This window comes from Xiphophorus hellerii, chromosome 6 (assembly GCF_003331165.1).
Source record: "Xiphophorus hellerii strain 12219 chromosome 6, Xiphophorus_hellerii-4.1, whole genome shotgun sequence".
NCBI lineage: Eukaryota > Metazoa > Chordata > Actinopteri > Cyprinodontiformes > Poeciliidae > Xiphophorus > Xiphophorus hellerii.
Window position 1 is genome coordinate 23,264,500 of NC_045677.1, and position 15,576 is coordinate 23,280,075.

A 15,576-nucleotide genomic window follows, 5' to 3' on the forward strand; every position below is an offset into this window, starting at 1 on the left:
TTTTCTTTATTTCTAATTTAACTTTATTTTATATCTACTTAAATAATCTATTTGAATTTTTCCCTGACATTTTGTTTGTTTTCAACTTGTTAATTTTGTCTTACATTGGATCTATTTTTCCGTTCCTTCTGGACTTATTTTTTTTATTTTTTTTTAAATATTTACACCTTTTACTCACATTTTTCAGGGTTTTTTTCTGTTTTACTGTTTAATTTTATTTAATTAATCTTGAGTGTATATTCACTTTTTTTGTCTGATCTGTTCTCTTATTATTTATTGATTTATTAATGCAGGCCTAATTAGCTAGTTTATTAGCTTTGACCGTCATAAATACTTACTTACTTTGTAAAACTATATTTTTATAGTCACATCTGCAACAATAATACAAAAAATTTAAAGTATTGCTCCTGATTGTTAACATATAGTCACCAAAGTAAAGCTTTAGCTTTATTTTATGAAGTTTTTAAATATACTGTACATCAACTTCTACATTTAATGGTGCAGTATTCTGAACCATAATATTCCCCCAGATGTGTGACTTTATGGAAGATGAAAACATTTTTCTGTCTCTTTCTAATATTTGGGGTTTTTGTAGATTTCATCTCAAAAAGACTTAAGTTACAATATTCAATAATTTAGTTGCTTCAATGCAGAATTTTTAAGGATTTCTTTAGACCTGGAGGTTAATAGCGATGCTCCGCTTTTATGTTCCTTCAAAATTTAACTTTTTTTGAGCTCATTATTTGTGGCTTCACACTGATTTAAAAAAAAAAAGACTTCAAACTGCTTTGTTGCTTCCCTGAAGGATCGTCTCTGTATGCGTGAGCATTTGGGCTGCTGGGAGATGAAGCAGGCGGTGAATGAATGCGCGGTGTTGGGTTTGTGCCAGAGCTGTCCGAGGCAAACTCCAGAAACAAAAACAAAAGGAGGAACTAATAAGGCACTTAATGAAGGTCCTCTCTTTGTTTTCAATCATGAAAGGCAAAGACAGATGGTGCAACCGAACTCGCAGCTCTGCTGGGCATTTTATATGTGGTCGTTTGACGAACAGATTAAAACTGCAGCAGAAAAATAAACAAACTTTCCTTCAAAACAAAGCAGTATACACAAAAAACATGATTAATTAACGCTCATTCAGGAAAATACGGAGCTAAATTGCAGCCACAAGGTTTGCACAAAGTTTTATTTTAAAACTGAACACATATATTTTTTAAGTTTGAACTGAAGCCCATCACAATAAGCAATAAATCAATTAATTGCGCAATAAATTAAGATTTTTCTTTTCTTTCTTTCTATGAAAAACTGGATGCCAAAAATCATTGGTGCTTTGGTCTCATGTAGCCCTTATTTTTGAAAAACAATTTTGTTTACACAGGCTACATAATTTATTTTGTTTGTTATTTCTCTTTTGTTTATTTATTTTGAATATTTAAAATGTCTTCCAGTTCCAGTGTTAGAATTTAAGGTTTATTGATGTTTGATAATGGCCATTATTTAAATTATTTGAAAATGGTCTCAAAACAACAATATTATCGTTTATTGAAATAACTTCTTGGTCTATTTGTCCATCAAAATTTGACATCATGACAGGCGAATTTGAAATTGAAAAAGGTAAAAACTCCTTTTCAAATTCAACATTTCTTCACCTTTAAATTTTTTTTTTCAATTTCTACTTTTTTCTTTTTTCAGTTTAAAATTTGTTTTAATGCAAACTTTATGGCTCAAATTTAGCTCCATAGAATTTCCATTGCAGAGGTTCGCCACAGTGTGGAAATTATGGTAATGTAAAAAAAACACAGTTTCACAATTACGGTGTGTTCATAATAATCGCAATTAACCCAGGAGTGTGGCAAACGACTAGTAGCTAGGGTTGTCACGTCAAAACTGACAGTATAAAATCCAGATTTTAGCATAAAATATTAGAGTAAAAAATTAAATAGATGCATTAACGTGAATTTCTCTGGAAATAAAGAGAGAAAATATCCAAATATTGATCAAACATTACATTTGTAGCATCTAAAAGCTGCAAATTAACATTTCAGCTCAAACGTCAGACATCACATAAACAGTGATGTAAGAGTGATATTTATTTCATGTCTAAAACTGATTAATCACTTGGTCCTTAAACACATTTAGCACATTAGTGGAGAACACAGGATGTCTGAAATGTTTTCCAGGAAAACCGCCCTGCTACACGGGAAGAAATGAGATTATTCCGCTGAGGAGAAAAACATCAGCCCAGCCTCCATGTTGCTTTGTGCAAAGTAGCTGTGCTATAAATAAAACAAATGTTAAACTGAGCTTTGACTTGAAAGCAACAGAAAATACTAACGTTTTCAGAGTTAAATTAAACAGGAAACTGTTTGTGTTTAAATCAGAGCTCAGAATCTGGAAGCTGCCTCCTCTTGTTAATTTCTGGTCTTGGGAAAACAGCGTAAGGCGGCATGGAAGAGCTGAAAACCCTAACTGACGCCATTTTGTTCTACTTTAATTTGAGTTCGGTGCTGGGTAATTTTTTAGCCAAATAATTCAACTTTAAGTTAAAATTCAATGTTCGGAACTCCGCCGTAAACTGACAAGCTAAAGTGTTCTCCTACCTTAAGCTAGCAGCCTCTCTGCGGGTCTCAAATTCTTCTTCTTTGTTTTAATAGCTCGGAAATTGACCCGCTGCCATGACTGGTGTTCTACCAGATTATCATACGCTGTCAGAATAGCATACACGCAGTGAGTACGCATGCCCGCGCATGCGCATTAAGAAGTCCGACCGTCAGAGGAGCTGTCAGTCCAGCATACGCGACACGTTGTGACGAAAATAAGTCTTTAAATTGTTTTCAGTGATAACTATATATATATATACATGCACCGCCGTGGTTTCAAAGTGTATTTAAAGCAGGGTCTAGCTACAGCTCCAGTCAACTACAACACACGCCCATGTAAAACTCATTAGCCTACTTAACCGCTAAGTCAGGATGTCATACAGCTGTTAATAGCAAAGTGTATGACGATCTACGTCATGATTCTATGTTGCTGATTAAATAAAATCATATGGTAATGACAGTGTATACTTGTCTGAAAGATATAGCCGCCAGTACGTGCTAAGCGTATAATGATCTGACAGAACACCGGAAATGCAAGTTGAGCTCTGATTGGTTAGTCCTCAAAAGGGGCGGAGCTTGTCACTACAAAGCCAGCCCATTTAGAGGAGTGATATGATTGGCTGATTTGACAACTATCTGCCTCGCAACAAAGAAGAAAATTTTGATTGGGTGAAAACCGTTTGATTTCAAATAAGTACGTTTACGATTTATTTTATTTTTACAGAAAATAATAAAACACTAAAAATAAATCTGATGCAAAGTTTAATTTCTTTTTGAAAATTTCCACAATACACATATTTTTGACTTTTGAAACTGAAAAATTTCAGATTACAAAATTGTAGAAGTGAGCTACAAACACATGAATGATGCAAACTCCAAACAGACAGACAAGAAAGAAATGCAAGAGAAAAATGCTGATGGTCAGAAAAGAATGCTGTAATTACAGAAAACAGAAGCAAAATCCTACAGTCAACAAAATAACTTCAAATGGAAACTGCTTCTGGTGAATTTGTGTTTGTTTTTTATGTTTGGAGTTTGAATCATTAATGTGTTTGCAGTTCATATTGCTATTTGCTGGGTTTTTGTACCTGTCAGCAGCGGCGTAGGAAGCGGGGGGGACGGGGGGGACATGTCCCCCCCAATATTGAAGCCAGGTGGATATGTCCCCCCCAAAAAATTGTACCGCAAAATATTGGATTTTGACATTTTTTTAACTAGCGTGCTTTTATTTTGAAGGCGCAGCATCGCGTTACGTCACGGTACTCGCCCCTCCCGTCTCTGAACTGCTGAGTGAGCACTCAGAAGGGAGGGAAACAGCGACACAGAAGTCAGAAACTTGCGAATGAGGTAAAATGGTCTGTCGGGAATGCTGCTATGAATATTGCTTATTTATAACGTCTTGTTGTCAGTTCACTTTCATATATAGGAACTGAATCTTTTTGGTTTAATCATCTTAGTCTTGGGATGATCACTCATCCAATATTTAACTGCTAACTTTCTCTAGACGTTTGCTACGCTAGCCAAAATGTCTTTTTTTTATATATATATATCTCATTTCAGTACAATGCCACCACCAACTAAAAGGCTGAAACAGCAGCAGGACTTACTCAGCTTTTTTAAAAAGAGTAACGTCAGTGTGAGTAACAGTCACACAACACAAGGGCAACACCTGTGTTGCCCTTGTGTTGAAATTAGCCCGGTCTGGGCGTGCGTTTTACGAGGATTTTTTATTTTTTGCGTGGTTTTGCTTCGCCGAAATGGACAGATATTATACCTGCCGCGCTCCTGATCGTTAGTTAAAACCACAGGGAGAGTTAATTTTAATTCTTAGCAGCGGCTAACCAACAAATTAACTTCTGCACCTTTATTTCCTCAAATAAACTGCTGGCTCCTCTTTTTAGACTATAAATAGATTAACACAACATTGACAACTCTGTAGTTTTCTCTGTTCTGTACTGCAAACTGGAATTAAAGGCGCCATTTCTACCAAAGGTCTGGACAGACTGGCGACCTGTCTAGGGTGTACCCCACACCAGAACCTCCCGACCCCACTAAGGGACAAGGGTGTACAGAAAATGGAAGGATAGATGGATTTCTACCAAAGGTTTAGAATGCGTTTTTGAACCAGATGCTTCAAAGCGCCCTGTCCATAATTCTTCAACACACTGTCAGCTCCCTGTCAGAAAGACTTTAGTTCAGAGTCCATAAGATAATACTCTGAAAGGATTTTAATGGATTTATTTTATTTGCCTCTGCGATTAACTCTGCGCGTAAAGTCTGTAATGTGACAAATAAAATGTTTTGTTTGATTTAAAATTGGCCATGTTAGGCTCAAGAGCTGTACCTCATTTCTGAAACCATCTCATATGTTTAGGAGCATCAATGCAGGGACAGCACAAAGGAGACAGGAAAAGGAGAGGATAGTGCAACCGGGCTAGAGGCAGGAAGTCAGAGTGAGGGAGAGACAGGAGTGGAGCAACAGGTAAGATAGAGTAACTCATACGAGTAGATACTTCATGAGAGTCCACAAAAAAAGTTGAAAATTTTAATCTTTTGCTTGTAGTAAGTGTAGTTCAGGGGCATTGAGTGACATTGTAACTTTTCCTTCTAGGGAGTTCAGACTAGGGACACACAGCTGAGAGACTCTGAAGTCAGTGGACAGAGAACAGAGCCAAATCAGCCACATCCAAAATTCATAGACCCTCAAGCTCTAGCCAACAGAACTTTACATTTCCAAGGAAAGTGGTACAAGGAATTTCCCTGGCTACATTATGATGCAGTGAAAAATGGCATTTTGTGTTTTTATTGCATGGCAATTTACCAGGACAAACTCACACCATTTGGTGCAAAATCCGAACCCGCCTTTATCACTTCTGGATTTAAAAATTGGAAAAAAGCATGCGAAAAATTTAAAGCACATGAAAATAGTCACACACATCGTCATGCTGTTTCTGTGACTGCACAAGAAAGTCATCCTATAAATGCCCAATTATCCAGTGCTTTGGCAACTCAGCAAGGTGACAATAGGCACTGTCTGGAGAAAATTGTGAGCTCCATAAAATATTTGGTACGGCAGGGACAAGCTTTGAGAGGGCATGACGATGATGACAGCAATTTGTATCAACTGTTAAAAAATCTGGCAGAAGATGATGCCCTTTTGGCTAAGTGGTTGCTGAGGTCTCAGAAAGAATACCTAAGTCCACAGATACAGAATGAAATCTTGTGTTCTATGAGCAATAGTATTGTCAGTGAAATAGCAGATACAATCAGAAACCTACCAATTTTTGAGTTTGCAATTATTATGGATGGAACACAGGACATTTCTGGGAAAGAACAAGAAAGCATTTGTCTGCGATACATTGACAGTGACATGAAGCCCCATGAAGAGTTTATTGGCTTGTACTCAGTTTCTGAAACAACAGGAAAAAGCCTTGCTGCTGTTGTTAAAGATGTGCTGCTCAGATTAAACTTACCAATGCATGGTTTACGAGGTCAAACTTATGATGGAGCAGCCAATATGTCTGGGAAGCATGCAGGTGCACAGGCACTGATAAAGCAAGAGCAGCCACTAGCACTTTTTGTTCATTGTGGAGCACACTGCACTAATTTAATTGCACAGAAAGCTTGCTTAGCCTCAGTTCTGATCAGAGACGCATTGGATTGGGTGAACCAGCTTGGAGTTCTTTTCTCTCAGTCAGGGAAGTTTAAGGCAATCCATGCAGCAACAGCACATACAGAGAATCCATCGTGCACTGCAATAAAACCCCTCTGCCCCACAAGATGGGCAGTACGGAGCAAAGCAATCAGAGATGTTTTGTCACAGTATGGGTCAGTGCTGGCTAGCTTGCAGGAGATGGCTTCTGGTGCCTCAAACACAGCATCCACTGCTAATGGACTGCTGGGGCAGTTTAGGAAAGGTAAAACAGTTTTGGGTCTCATCCTTGCCTCACCTGTGATTGATGAGCTTGAATGCCTGAGCATCTCTTTCCAGAAGAGAACTCAAACCATTGCTGGAATGAGGACTGCTGTGAAAGTTGTTCAGACTTCACTTAAGGCTAAAAGAAATCAAGAAAGTTTCAACACTCTGTTTGAAAAGGCGATGGCTGAGGTTCAGTCTTTGGGTGTTAAACCCATCACAGTTACACAGAGAAGGCCACCCCCAAAACGCTTCACTGAAGGAGCTAAGACACATCAACCTGAATGTGCCAATGACCACTACAGAGGTGAATTCTTTAAAGTATTGGATGTTGTAGATGCACAGCTCACTGGGCTATTTAACCAGGATGACTTGCTGACTTTGCAAAAGTTGGAAGAGACACTTCTCAGTGGAACGATTGATGCTGCAGTCATTGGGAAATACCCAGAGTTGAATAGAGAGTTACTTTCAGTGCAACTTCCTATGTTTAGACTGAACTACTCATTTAGCAACAGCGCAGAAGCTGCAGGGATCATTGGTGGACTGCCTGGAGAGGTCCGTAGACTTTTTGGGCAAGTGGAAACTCTGGTTAGGTTGCTTTTGGTGGTCTCCGTTTCATCCTCTGAGGCAGAGAGAAGTTTCAGTGCGCTTCGTAGACTCAAAACGTGGCTCCGGTCTACAATGACTCAAAACAGGCTTAATCATGTTGCTGTCTGTCATGTACATAAAGATAAACTTGATTTACTGGACAAGAAGTCAGTTTGCAAGCAATTTGTGGCTGCAAATGAAAGGCGGAAAAAACATTTTGGCTCTTTTGCCTAAGCCAGTGTTTGCCATCCTTTTATGTTTCCGGCACATTTTTGGCGAATTATAAATGCATGGCTGTAAAGTGCAATTGTTCAGAAGCACAGAGGTGTTGATCTCTACCTAGGGTTATGTGGCCTATAATCTCTGTGCTAACTGCTTTTCCAACAGTTAAAGCACACTGTAGTCAGTGAGTTAAAAAGCTTGTCTATTAAATGTGTATTTATTGTTGGTAAATATTTCTTCATTTTTGATTTGGTTTAATTAGTCATACAGTTCGACAAACTGAATAAGCATATTTTGATTGATTTTCTTTTCTTCTTTTACTTAATGTTAAAAGTGTGAATAATTTGTTCACTACATTGTCTGTGAGGGCTCTTTCATCTCAGAATTTTGTTTAATCAAAGAGATGGTTCTATGGTCAGTCAACCTATATAAATTCATTTTTGACCATTATTGCAAGTTTGACAAAATAAAACATATCAAACTTTGCACTTGTGTGGCCTACTGAATTGTTTTTAATCCAACTGAAATATTTGATTTTCTAGTGTGTATGCGGACACTAAATATGCCAAGGGCTGAAGCCCTTGAAAGACATCTCCCTTTGCTTAATAAAAGACTCCAGTCATTTTGTTTGGTGATATGCTCACATCTTATGAACAAATGCATTATGTAAATTTTAAATGCATTATTTTTGCAAGACACAATTTATAAAGGAATAAAGTAAAAGATTAAATAGCCTTTTTTTTAAGTAGCGTACTTAAGATATATTTCTGTTGAATATTTACGAATCTCAGATTTCCGACATGTGTCCCCCCCAATTGTAAACTTATTCCTACACCCCTGCCTGTCAGCCATCATGGAAACAACCAGTGTTGGTGGAAGTGATGCAGAAGTAGATCCAAACAGCTTTTTGTTTGAATATAATAGATTATATCAACTGCAAAAACACAAATCGATCAGATTTGTGTAAAAATGTAAAAACCCAGCAGCTCAGTTTGCTAAGTTTAACAATGAAACACAGATTCTCTCTTTCAGTTAATCTTTAGCAAACAGTTACCTCAATAAAATCAAACTTTTCCTGCATGATACATCTATATGATGTTTATTTTCTCTTTTCTGTGTCTGTTGCTTGGGTTGCCTCCTTCCTGCTGCTGACATCCAACATTAAAGGAGGGGCCGGTCTCCAGATAGCAGCAAAGTGTCTTTGAGTGAGCAGAGTCTTTGCTGTAAATTATTCAGCAGTGGTGAGTTCCTCTCAGGGCAGAGGGAAGTAAAAGCAAAGCGACCTCTTCTTCTTCTTCTTTTTCTCCTCTCTGCTGACCCACTCACAGACATCAGTGGCTCCCAGCCTGCAGCCGGGGCCACATTTATTATTCATTAAAGGTATCCTGGGCCCTCAGCTTGCTGCTTCATCCACTCCATCAATCCCTTTACCCATTTTCAGCAGCTCTCTGTCTTAGTGCCAACACGAAGCAAATGTTTTTCACTCTCTAGCTGCGTTTCTATTACAAATGTAAATATTCCACGATTAACTGCGTTTCTATTGATCTTATAATTGCACAATTTGACATTTGGGAAAAAAATTGAATAATAAACAGTATTATTATTTAGATAAAAAGTTTTAGTGCTCGGATTTGATGTTTTTTCAGTTGTATAAAAATTGGTTCATTTCTCAAAACTGCAATGTAAACACTTCTTTCGCATCACGAGTCGCATGATCAACAACCGGATGTTACAACTGATGGAAACCATGAAGATGATGATGACAGGAAGTGGTAACAGGATGACATGTTTCATAATGGCATGGCACCTGAATGAAATTATTCACATGTGATTTTCATTTCTTATTTAATTGAAACACCACAATTGTAAAATTTTGTTTTTTCACATTAGCGGAGTATCAATAAAGTTTTGCGCACATTTGTAAAGGAAAGGCAGCTAATGTCCAAAACCACAATTTTGTAATTGTGGTGTTTCCATTAAAAAAGAAACTCAGCTAAAATCTTCTTCTTCGTGGTTTCCACCAGTAGTAACATCTAGTTGTTGATCAAGTGACTTGTGTGATGCAGAAAAAGTTTTTCCATTGCAGATTTGAAAAATAAACAACTTTCAATACAGTGAGAAAAAGCACCTAATCCTAGCACCAAAACTGTTTATTGAAAAATGTGAGTTATTTTTAAATTGGCATGTTTCAATTGAAAAAATTTATTTTTGTAATTTTAATTTGTGTAACTCTACAGTTAATGGAAACACAACTACTTAGTGCCAACAAGAAGCAGAAAATTTTCATTCTGTAGCTTCATTTCATTTACAAATGTATGCAAAACTTTGTCAATATTCCACTAATTATGAAAAAACACAAATTTTCAATTATGGTGTTTTCTATTGAAAACTTTATTTTCTTCAAAATTGTTGTGTTTCCATTAAGCAAATTTATTTTCAAATTGTCAAGTTGTGCAATTATATGGTGAATGGAAATGCAGCTGCTGCTGTGATTTCATTCTGAGATTCTGGTTAGAAACTCTAATCAAACTCTGGTGTCTTTAAGAGTTTTTCTTACTTTTCATAAAGATAAATACAATATTTGAGGAAGTTTTGAGATATAGATTTTAAGATAAGTTTACAGAACGCACAGAGTTCATAGAGAAGTAATTAAGTTAAGAATTTACATTAATGGATTATAACAGTACATCTAAAAAAATTAAAATATCGCATAAAAGTGAAAAACACATAGAATCATCACACATATAGTGATAATATATTCCAAGTCTTTGTTTCTTGTAATTTTGATGAGTATGATAATAAAACCCAAAAATAATCCAGTATCTCCAGAATAAAATGATTCTCCTTTACACATCCTCACAAGAATGTCTTCATATCACCATTATATAAATAACTAAGTGTATTTTTCTGGGGTTTATCTTGCGTGACATGCTGCAAAACATGACTAAGATGACACATGTATGATCGTAATAAAAGAGGATTTGACTTCTGGGAGGATGAAATCTTCTTATTTATGTTCTCTGTCTCCATCCCGCCTGACCCACTGTAATCCTGCGCGCTGCACTGTAATCTGCAGACACACTGATCACACACACACACACACACACACACACACACACACACACCCCCACACACAGACACACACCGACACACACACACACACACCCACACACACACACACTCACGGTTTGGGATCAGCATGAATAGAAAACTCATTTAAATCACAGGCGATACAATCCACCGTGAGTTTGCACTTTTTCCGGGATCCTATTGGTGTGTTTTAGATTTCCAGATAATTTTTTTAAACATAAAATCATTTATTAATTTCTTCATCAGATGTGAACTTTCACCATTTTCAACCGCTTTTCTTCTGGTCACTTCAATTCGTCCTTGTAGAATCACAAGTCCAGTCGAAACAGCTTATTCCCCAAACCGTGAATACAAGTATAAAGTCTTGCTAGGTTGTAATGGTCATGTTCAAACATCCAACACTGCAAAAACACAAAATATTACCAAGTATTTTTTGTCTAATCTCTAGTGTAAATATCTTAGTGCACACAAAATAAGACAAAATTAACTTACAAGTAACTTTTCAGCATTGTTTTAAGTCAATAATTCTTTAAAATTGATTTAAAAAGTATAAGTTCTACTGGCAGATTATTTAACTTGTAACATGAGAAAAATCTCTTCTTATAAGTGAAATAATCTGCCAATAGAACTAGAACTTTATAAATAAATATTAAGGAGTATTTGACTTGAAATCATTTTTCATATAATACACTATAAAAACACAAAGTCTTACCAAGTATTTTTGTCTAATCTCTAGTGCAAATATCTTAGCACACTTATTTAAGTTTTATCTTAAAATAAGATAAAACTAACATACAAGCAGCTTTTTGGTCAATAATTCTTAGAAATTGCTAATAAAAAAGACAGTACTAGTTCTACTGGCAGATTATTTAATTTAGGAAATGGGAAAAATATCTTTTTATAAGTCAAGTAATCTAGTAGTGGAACTAGTACTTCTTAAAATGTATATTAAGGAATTGTTTACTTTGAAAAGCTCCTAAATCTTGCTGAAAAGTCAATTAATGTTCTAAAAACAAAGCAAAAACTGGGGGCTCGTCCGGGATCATCCTGTAACTCATAATCACATGAAACCAGAGGGGAACTTGTAAATACACATTCATGTTTATTACCATTTAATATTTTCATAAGACTATAGCTTGTTAGACATTTTTTTTGACACAGACGTTCCATTTAAAACATTCATATTTTTGTTTTCACAATCCATTTTTCTTGTCAAAAGAAAAAAAAAATCCATATCCAACAGTAACAAAGACAGCCTAGAAGGTACAATAATTTACTTAAAAACTGGTATTTTATGTGACAACAAAATCAGCTCGAGATTCCCTTTGCGATGAGTTTTTCCTCACGGCCGAGCAGAGTGACCACAAAAGACTAGAGCTCGGATGTACATGCACTAAAGTGCTAGTGTTCAAAAGGCATGCAAACTGGTTTTATTCTGCCTTCCAAATATGCATAAGTTTCTTCAGGTTCATCAAGTCAACAGAGACAAACATTCATCTTAACGTAGAAATAAATAAGGACGGTAGCATCAGAAATGACATCATGGGTTTCCCCTTCAGGCCGGAAGAATAAAGCAAAATTTGTTTTGTTTTCTTGTGTTGAAAGAGAAAAGTGAACTCGAGAGACAGGCAAAGTAAAAAAATCACGTTCAGATGCATGAATGGTGTAAAAAAATAAATTGGTAACAGAAAAGAACAGTGCAATGTTCAGCTAGTTTTTTCCTGAAAAAAGGTTAAAAACTGCAGCAAATACATTTAAATACATTTAAATATGAGGGATAATGAGTAACTTAAACATACAAGTGCGTATCAATTAATTAGAATATCACCAAAAAGCTCATTTGTTTCAGCGATTCAGCTCAAAATGTTTAACTTACACAGATTTACTAAAACAGAGAATATTTCAAGCATTTATTTATATTAATTTTGATCATTATGGCTTTTAGCTAACAAAGAAATTAACTTAATTTTTTTGGGAAATTCAGAGAATTACATAAAATCAATGAAAAACAGGATTAACAAAGAAAAGGTCATTGCTAAAGAAGGTTACTGTTCACAGCAATGTCCTCTAAGTTAAAGTTGAGTGGAAGGAAAAACTGAATTCTAGAATTTGGCCGCTAATGGAGGCAAAGATATTTTGTTAGTCTGCATTCTGTAAACTTTTTTTCATACTTTTTAAAAAATATATTTAGACTTACTTTATTGCCTTTGCACAAAGACACAATAGTGAATTTGTCAACAAAATGTTTGGCTACAAGAGTTTACAGAAAAACTACAAGTGTGACTGTAAATACGTATAGGAACACAAAAGGTGGTGGAGGTAAAAAAAAAAAAAAAAAGATGTTTGGACAATTATTTCCTTTAGTTTTTGATGGAGTACAGCTGGAGTGATTTTTGGTTACATGTAACCTTGGCAACACGGTTTGTTTTTAAAGTAGGGAGCCGCTAATTAGCATATCACTACCTCAAATAACAGAAGGAGAAAGTGAAATCCATCTCCTCCATGGATTATTAAGAGAAAGGATCACATCCCCTACTCCAACGTCTCTCTGCGGGGCTTTCTAACCACAGAAATAAAAAAAAAAGGAGCAGCAAAAGCAAAGGAGGTGGATCAGTAGTGCTTGCTAGCAACTGATGATGTCATTCAGGACATGTTACTCTGGAATATCGGATATTGAGCTGTTAGCATGTCATGACACTTTCATACAGCAACAGTCTTCAGTCAGAGGTTTCATTAGATAAGTTGTTACACTGACTGCTGTTGGATATCGGCACTAACATCGGTATCGGCCGATAGTCACTTTTAAACACATCAGTATCAGACTGATGAATAAAACTGGGCAGATATGAACAACCAATTTTTTTTTCCAAATGTGTCAAATAGGAAGTAAAATATATATAATATTGGTAAATATTGGTTATAGCAGCAATATTAATATCAATATCGGCCTTTAATATCTATGAATCCATATTAAAAATCCTTTTTTATGGGACTTTCAAATTTCCCAAAAACTGAATTAAGGGTTTTTATTATCTGTAAGCCACAACTGAACTGAATCGAGTTTATTTTATTAATCCCAGAGGAAATTCACATTTCAGTACAAGCAAACACATTAATATTTCACTCTGTCAATATCGATTATTTTGAACTGAAATCCTGCAGGAATTTAATTTTTTCTGTGATATTCTGATTCATTAAGACGCACCTGGACAGGCACCTCTGATGGAAATGGATTTACTGAACGCTGTGATGCCATGATATTACAGTACATTCCAGATTCTTCCAAAAAGTCCTGGTTCCTTTAGTGATCCGCTGGTGCTACGTATTAGATCCTCCCCCGGTTCAGGCGCCATGTCTTTATGGGTCTCTCGTTCTGGGGGGACGATTCTGAGGTACTGGGTCGGCTTAAACGAAGGAAGAGGGGGGAGGGATAAGTCACGCCGGTTCCTCTCCCTCCAGGATGGGCTTCCTGTGTCCCATCGGCGGGAAGGTGAACCTCCTCTTCGTCCCCTCGCTCCACTTGGGTGAAGAGGAGGGGGAGCGCGCGGCCCAGCGTGACGGGGGTCGGCGGTTCGCCGGGCGGGCCGGCCGCAGGAAGCAGGAGTCCAAAGGCGGCGCCACCGGCGACCGAGGCAGGTCCTGCCAACGACAAGCAGCAGTCAGGAGAAGAAGAAAAAGAAAAGCAACACGGCGTCTGCAGCTGAGCGACGAAGAGGAAGGTGAACACGAGAGCTGGGTAGTAACTAGTTACATTTACTTGAGTAATTTCTTTGAAAAATATTTACTTTTACTACGCTGTACTTCTTTCATTTACATGAGTAATTTTATTATTTGAGTAAATTTTCTGGATTTTCTACCCACTGATGGAAAATCAAACATGTTTTAACCAAAAAATCACCAGACACAGAGACACACCTGCAGTTTTTATTAAAGTTTCATAAGTTTTTTATTGAAAAAACTGATTTGGAAAAATTTATGTTCTTGGATTTTGTTCATTTTTGATACCTATATGAATTATTGTCACTTTTGTGCTTAAAATACCAACATTTCCACTCAACTTCATATTTTGGTCCATTTGATCTTGTCATTTTTAAATATTAAGAGATGGATAATTTGATCAGTTGCTCAGTACTTGAATAGACTTTTTACCAAAAAATTTTTACTTGAATAAAAATATGCTGAGGTAGCAAAACTCTTACTTGAGTATAAATTTTGGATGCTTACCTCTGCAAATTATCGACATAATAAAAGACTCTATTTAAAAATGCTTGCTGTGTTTAACCAAATACGTTCATTTTAATGCAGATTTGAGTAAAAATCACTGGATAGACGTGTAAAAAGTAAATATTGTGGTTATTTAAAGACAAATAATTGGTGATGTTGCCATAATTTTCTATTGTAAGATGATTTTACTTCATCTGTGATCATTTAACAAACAGAAAACCTTCATCTACGTCACTGTGCCCACCTCTGGTGAACAGAAACTGAGGAACACAGGTGAGAAAGTTAGAACATCTGGATGTTTTAAAGACGACTTCGACCATCAAGGTGAGGGAAATGTGAGTAGTTGAGTTCAGTTAATGTAGAAGATGTTTAATGTCACAGGAGGAAGATTAAAAACGTTCAGTCGAACGTAAAGGTTGGAAAAGTTTGATGCGTTTATTTCCTCCAAATGTCAGCAGAGAGAAGCAGAGAAAAAGCACTTACTTGGCTTAAAATAGGCAAAGAGGACGAGGAGAAAAATCTAAAAACGATTTCAGGTTCACTGCTTCAGAAACTCAACTTAAAGGGGCAGAATCATATTTTCCAGGCACATAATATCGTTTTATAGCAAAATCAAGTAACTATTTTACCTTCAGTTGTGATAAAAATGGTGTATACAGTGAACGCTCATCTTTCACGCGGGTTGCGTTCCGAAAAGACCCAGTGATAGGCGAAATCCGTGAAGTAGTTACCTTTATTTTTTACAATTATTATACAGCATAATTAAATACTCTATTTTGAAATCAAAGAACAAAACCTGTTTTTAGGCCCAAGCATTTTTTAAAACAAATATAACGCTTTCTTGCAAATAACTACAATAAAATAATCATTTTAATCATCAATACGAAGTACAGTAGGACAAACTGTGACTCGCGTATTTCGCTGTTCCTCTGACTGAGA

At 36.3% G+C, this 15,576-nt stretch overlaps 1 protein-coding gene across 4 annotated transcripts in view; it reads right to left on the reverse strand.

Annotated features, from left to right (window-relative positions):
* Positions 1-11,495: 11,495 nt before the first annotated feature.
* The window catches only part of mtcl1 (microtubule crosslinking factor 1), an 87,095-nt gene continuing 83,014 nt past the window's right edge, over positions 11,496-15,576 (reverse strand). For 2 of the 4 annotated variants that reach the window (XM_032566343.1, XM_032566342.1), the window contains one exon: positions 11,496-14,052. In XM_032566343.1, the coding sequence (XP_032422234.1) occupies positions 13,849-14,052 (204 nt within the window). In that variant the 3' untranslated portion in view covers positions 11,496-13,848. The remainder of the gene's footprint in view (positions 14,053-15,576) is intronic. The other 2 variants (XM_032566344.1, XM_032566345.1) reach the window with 2 other exon arrangements.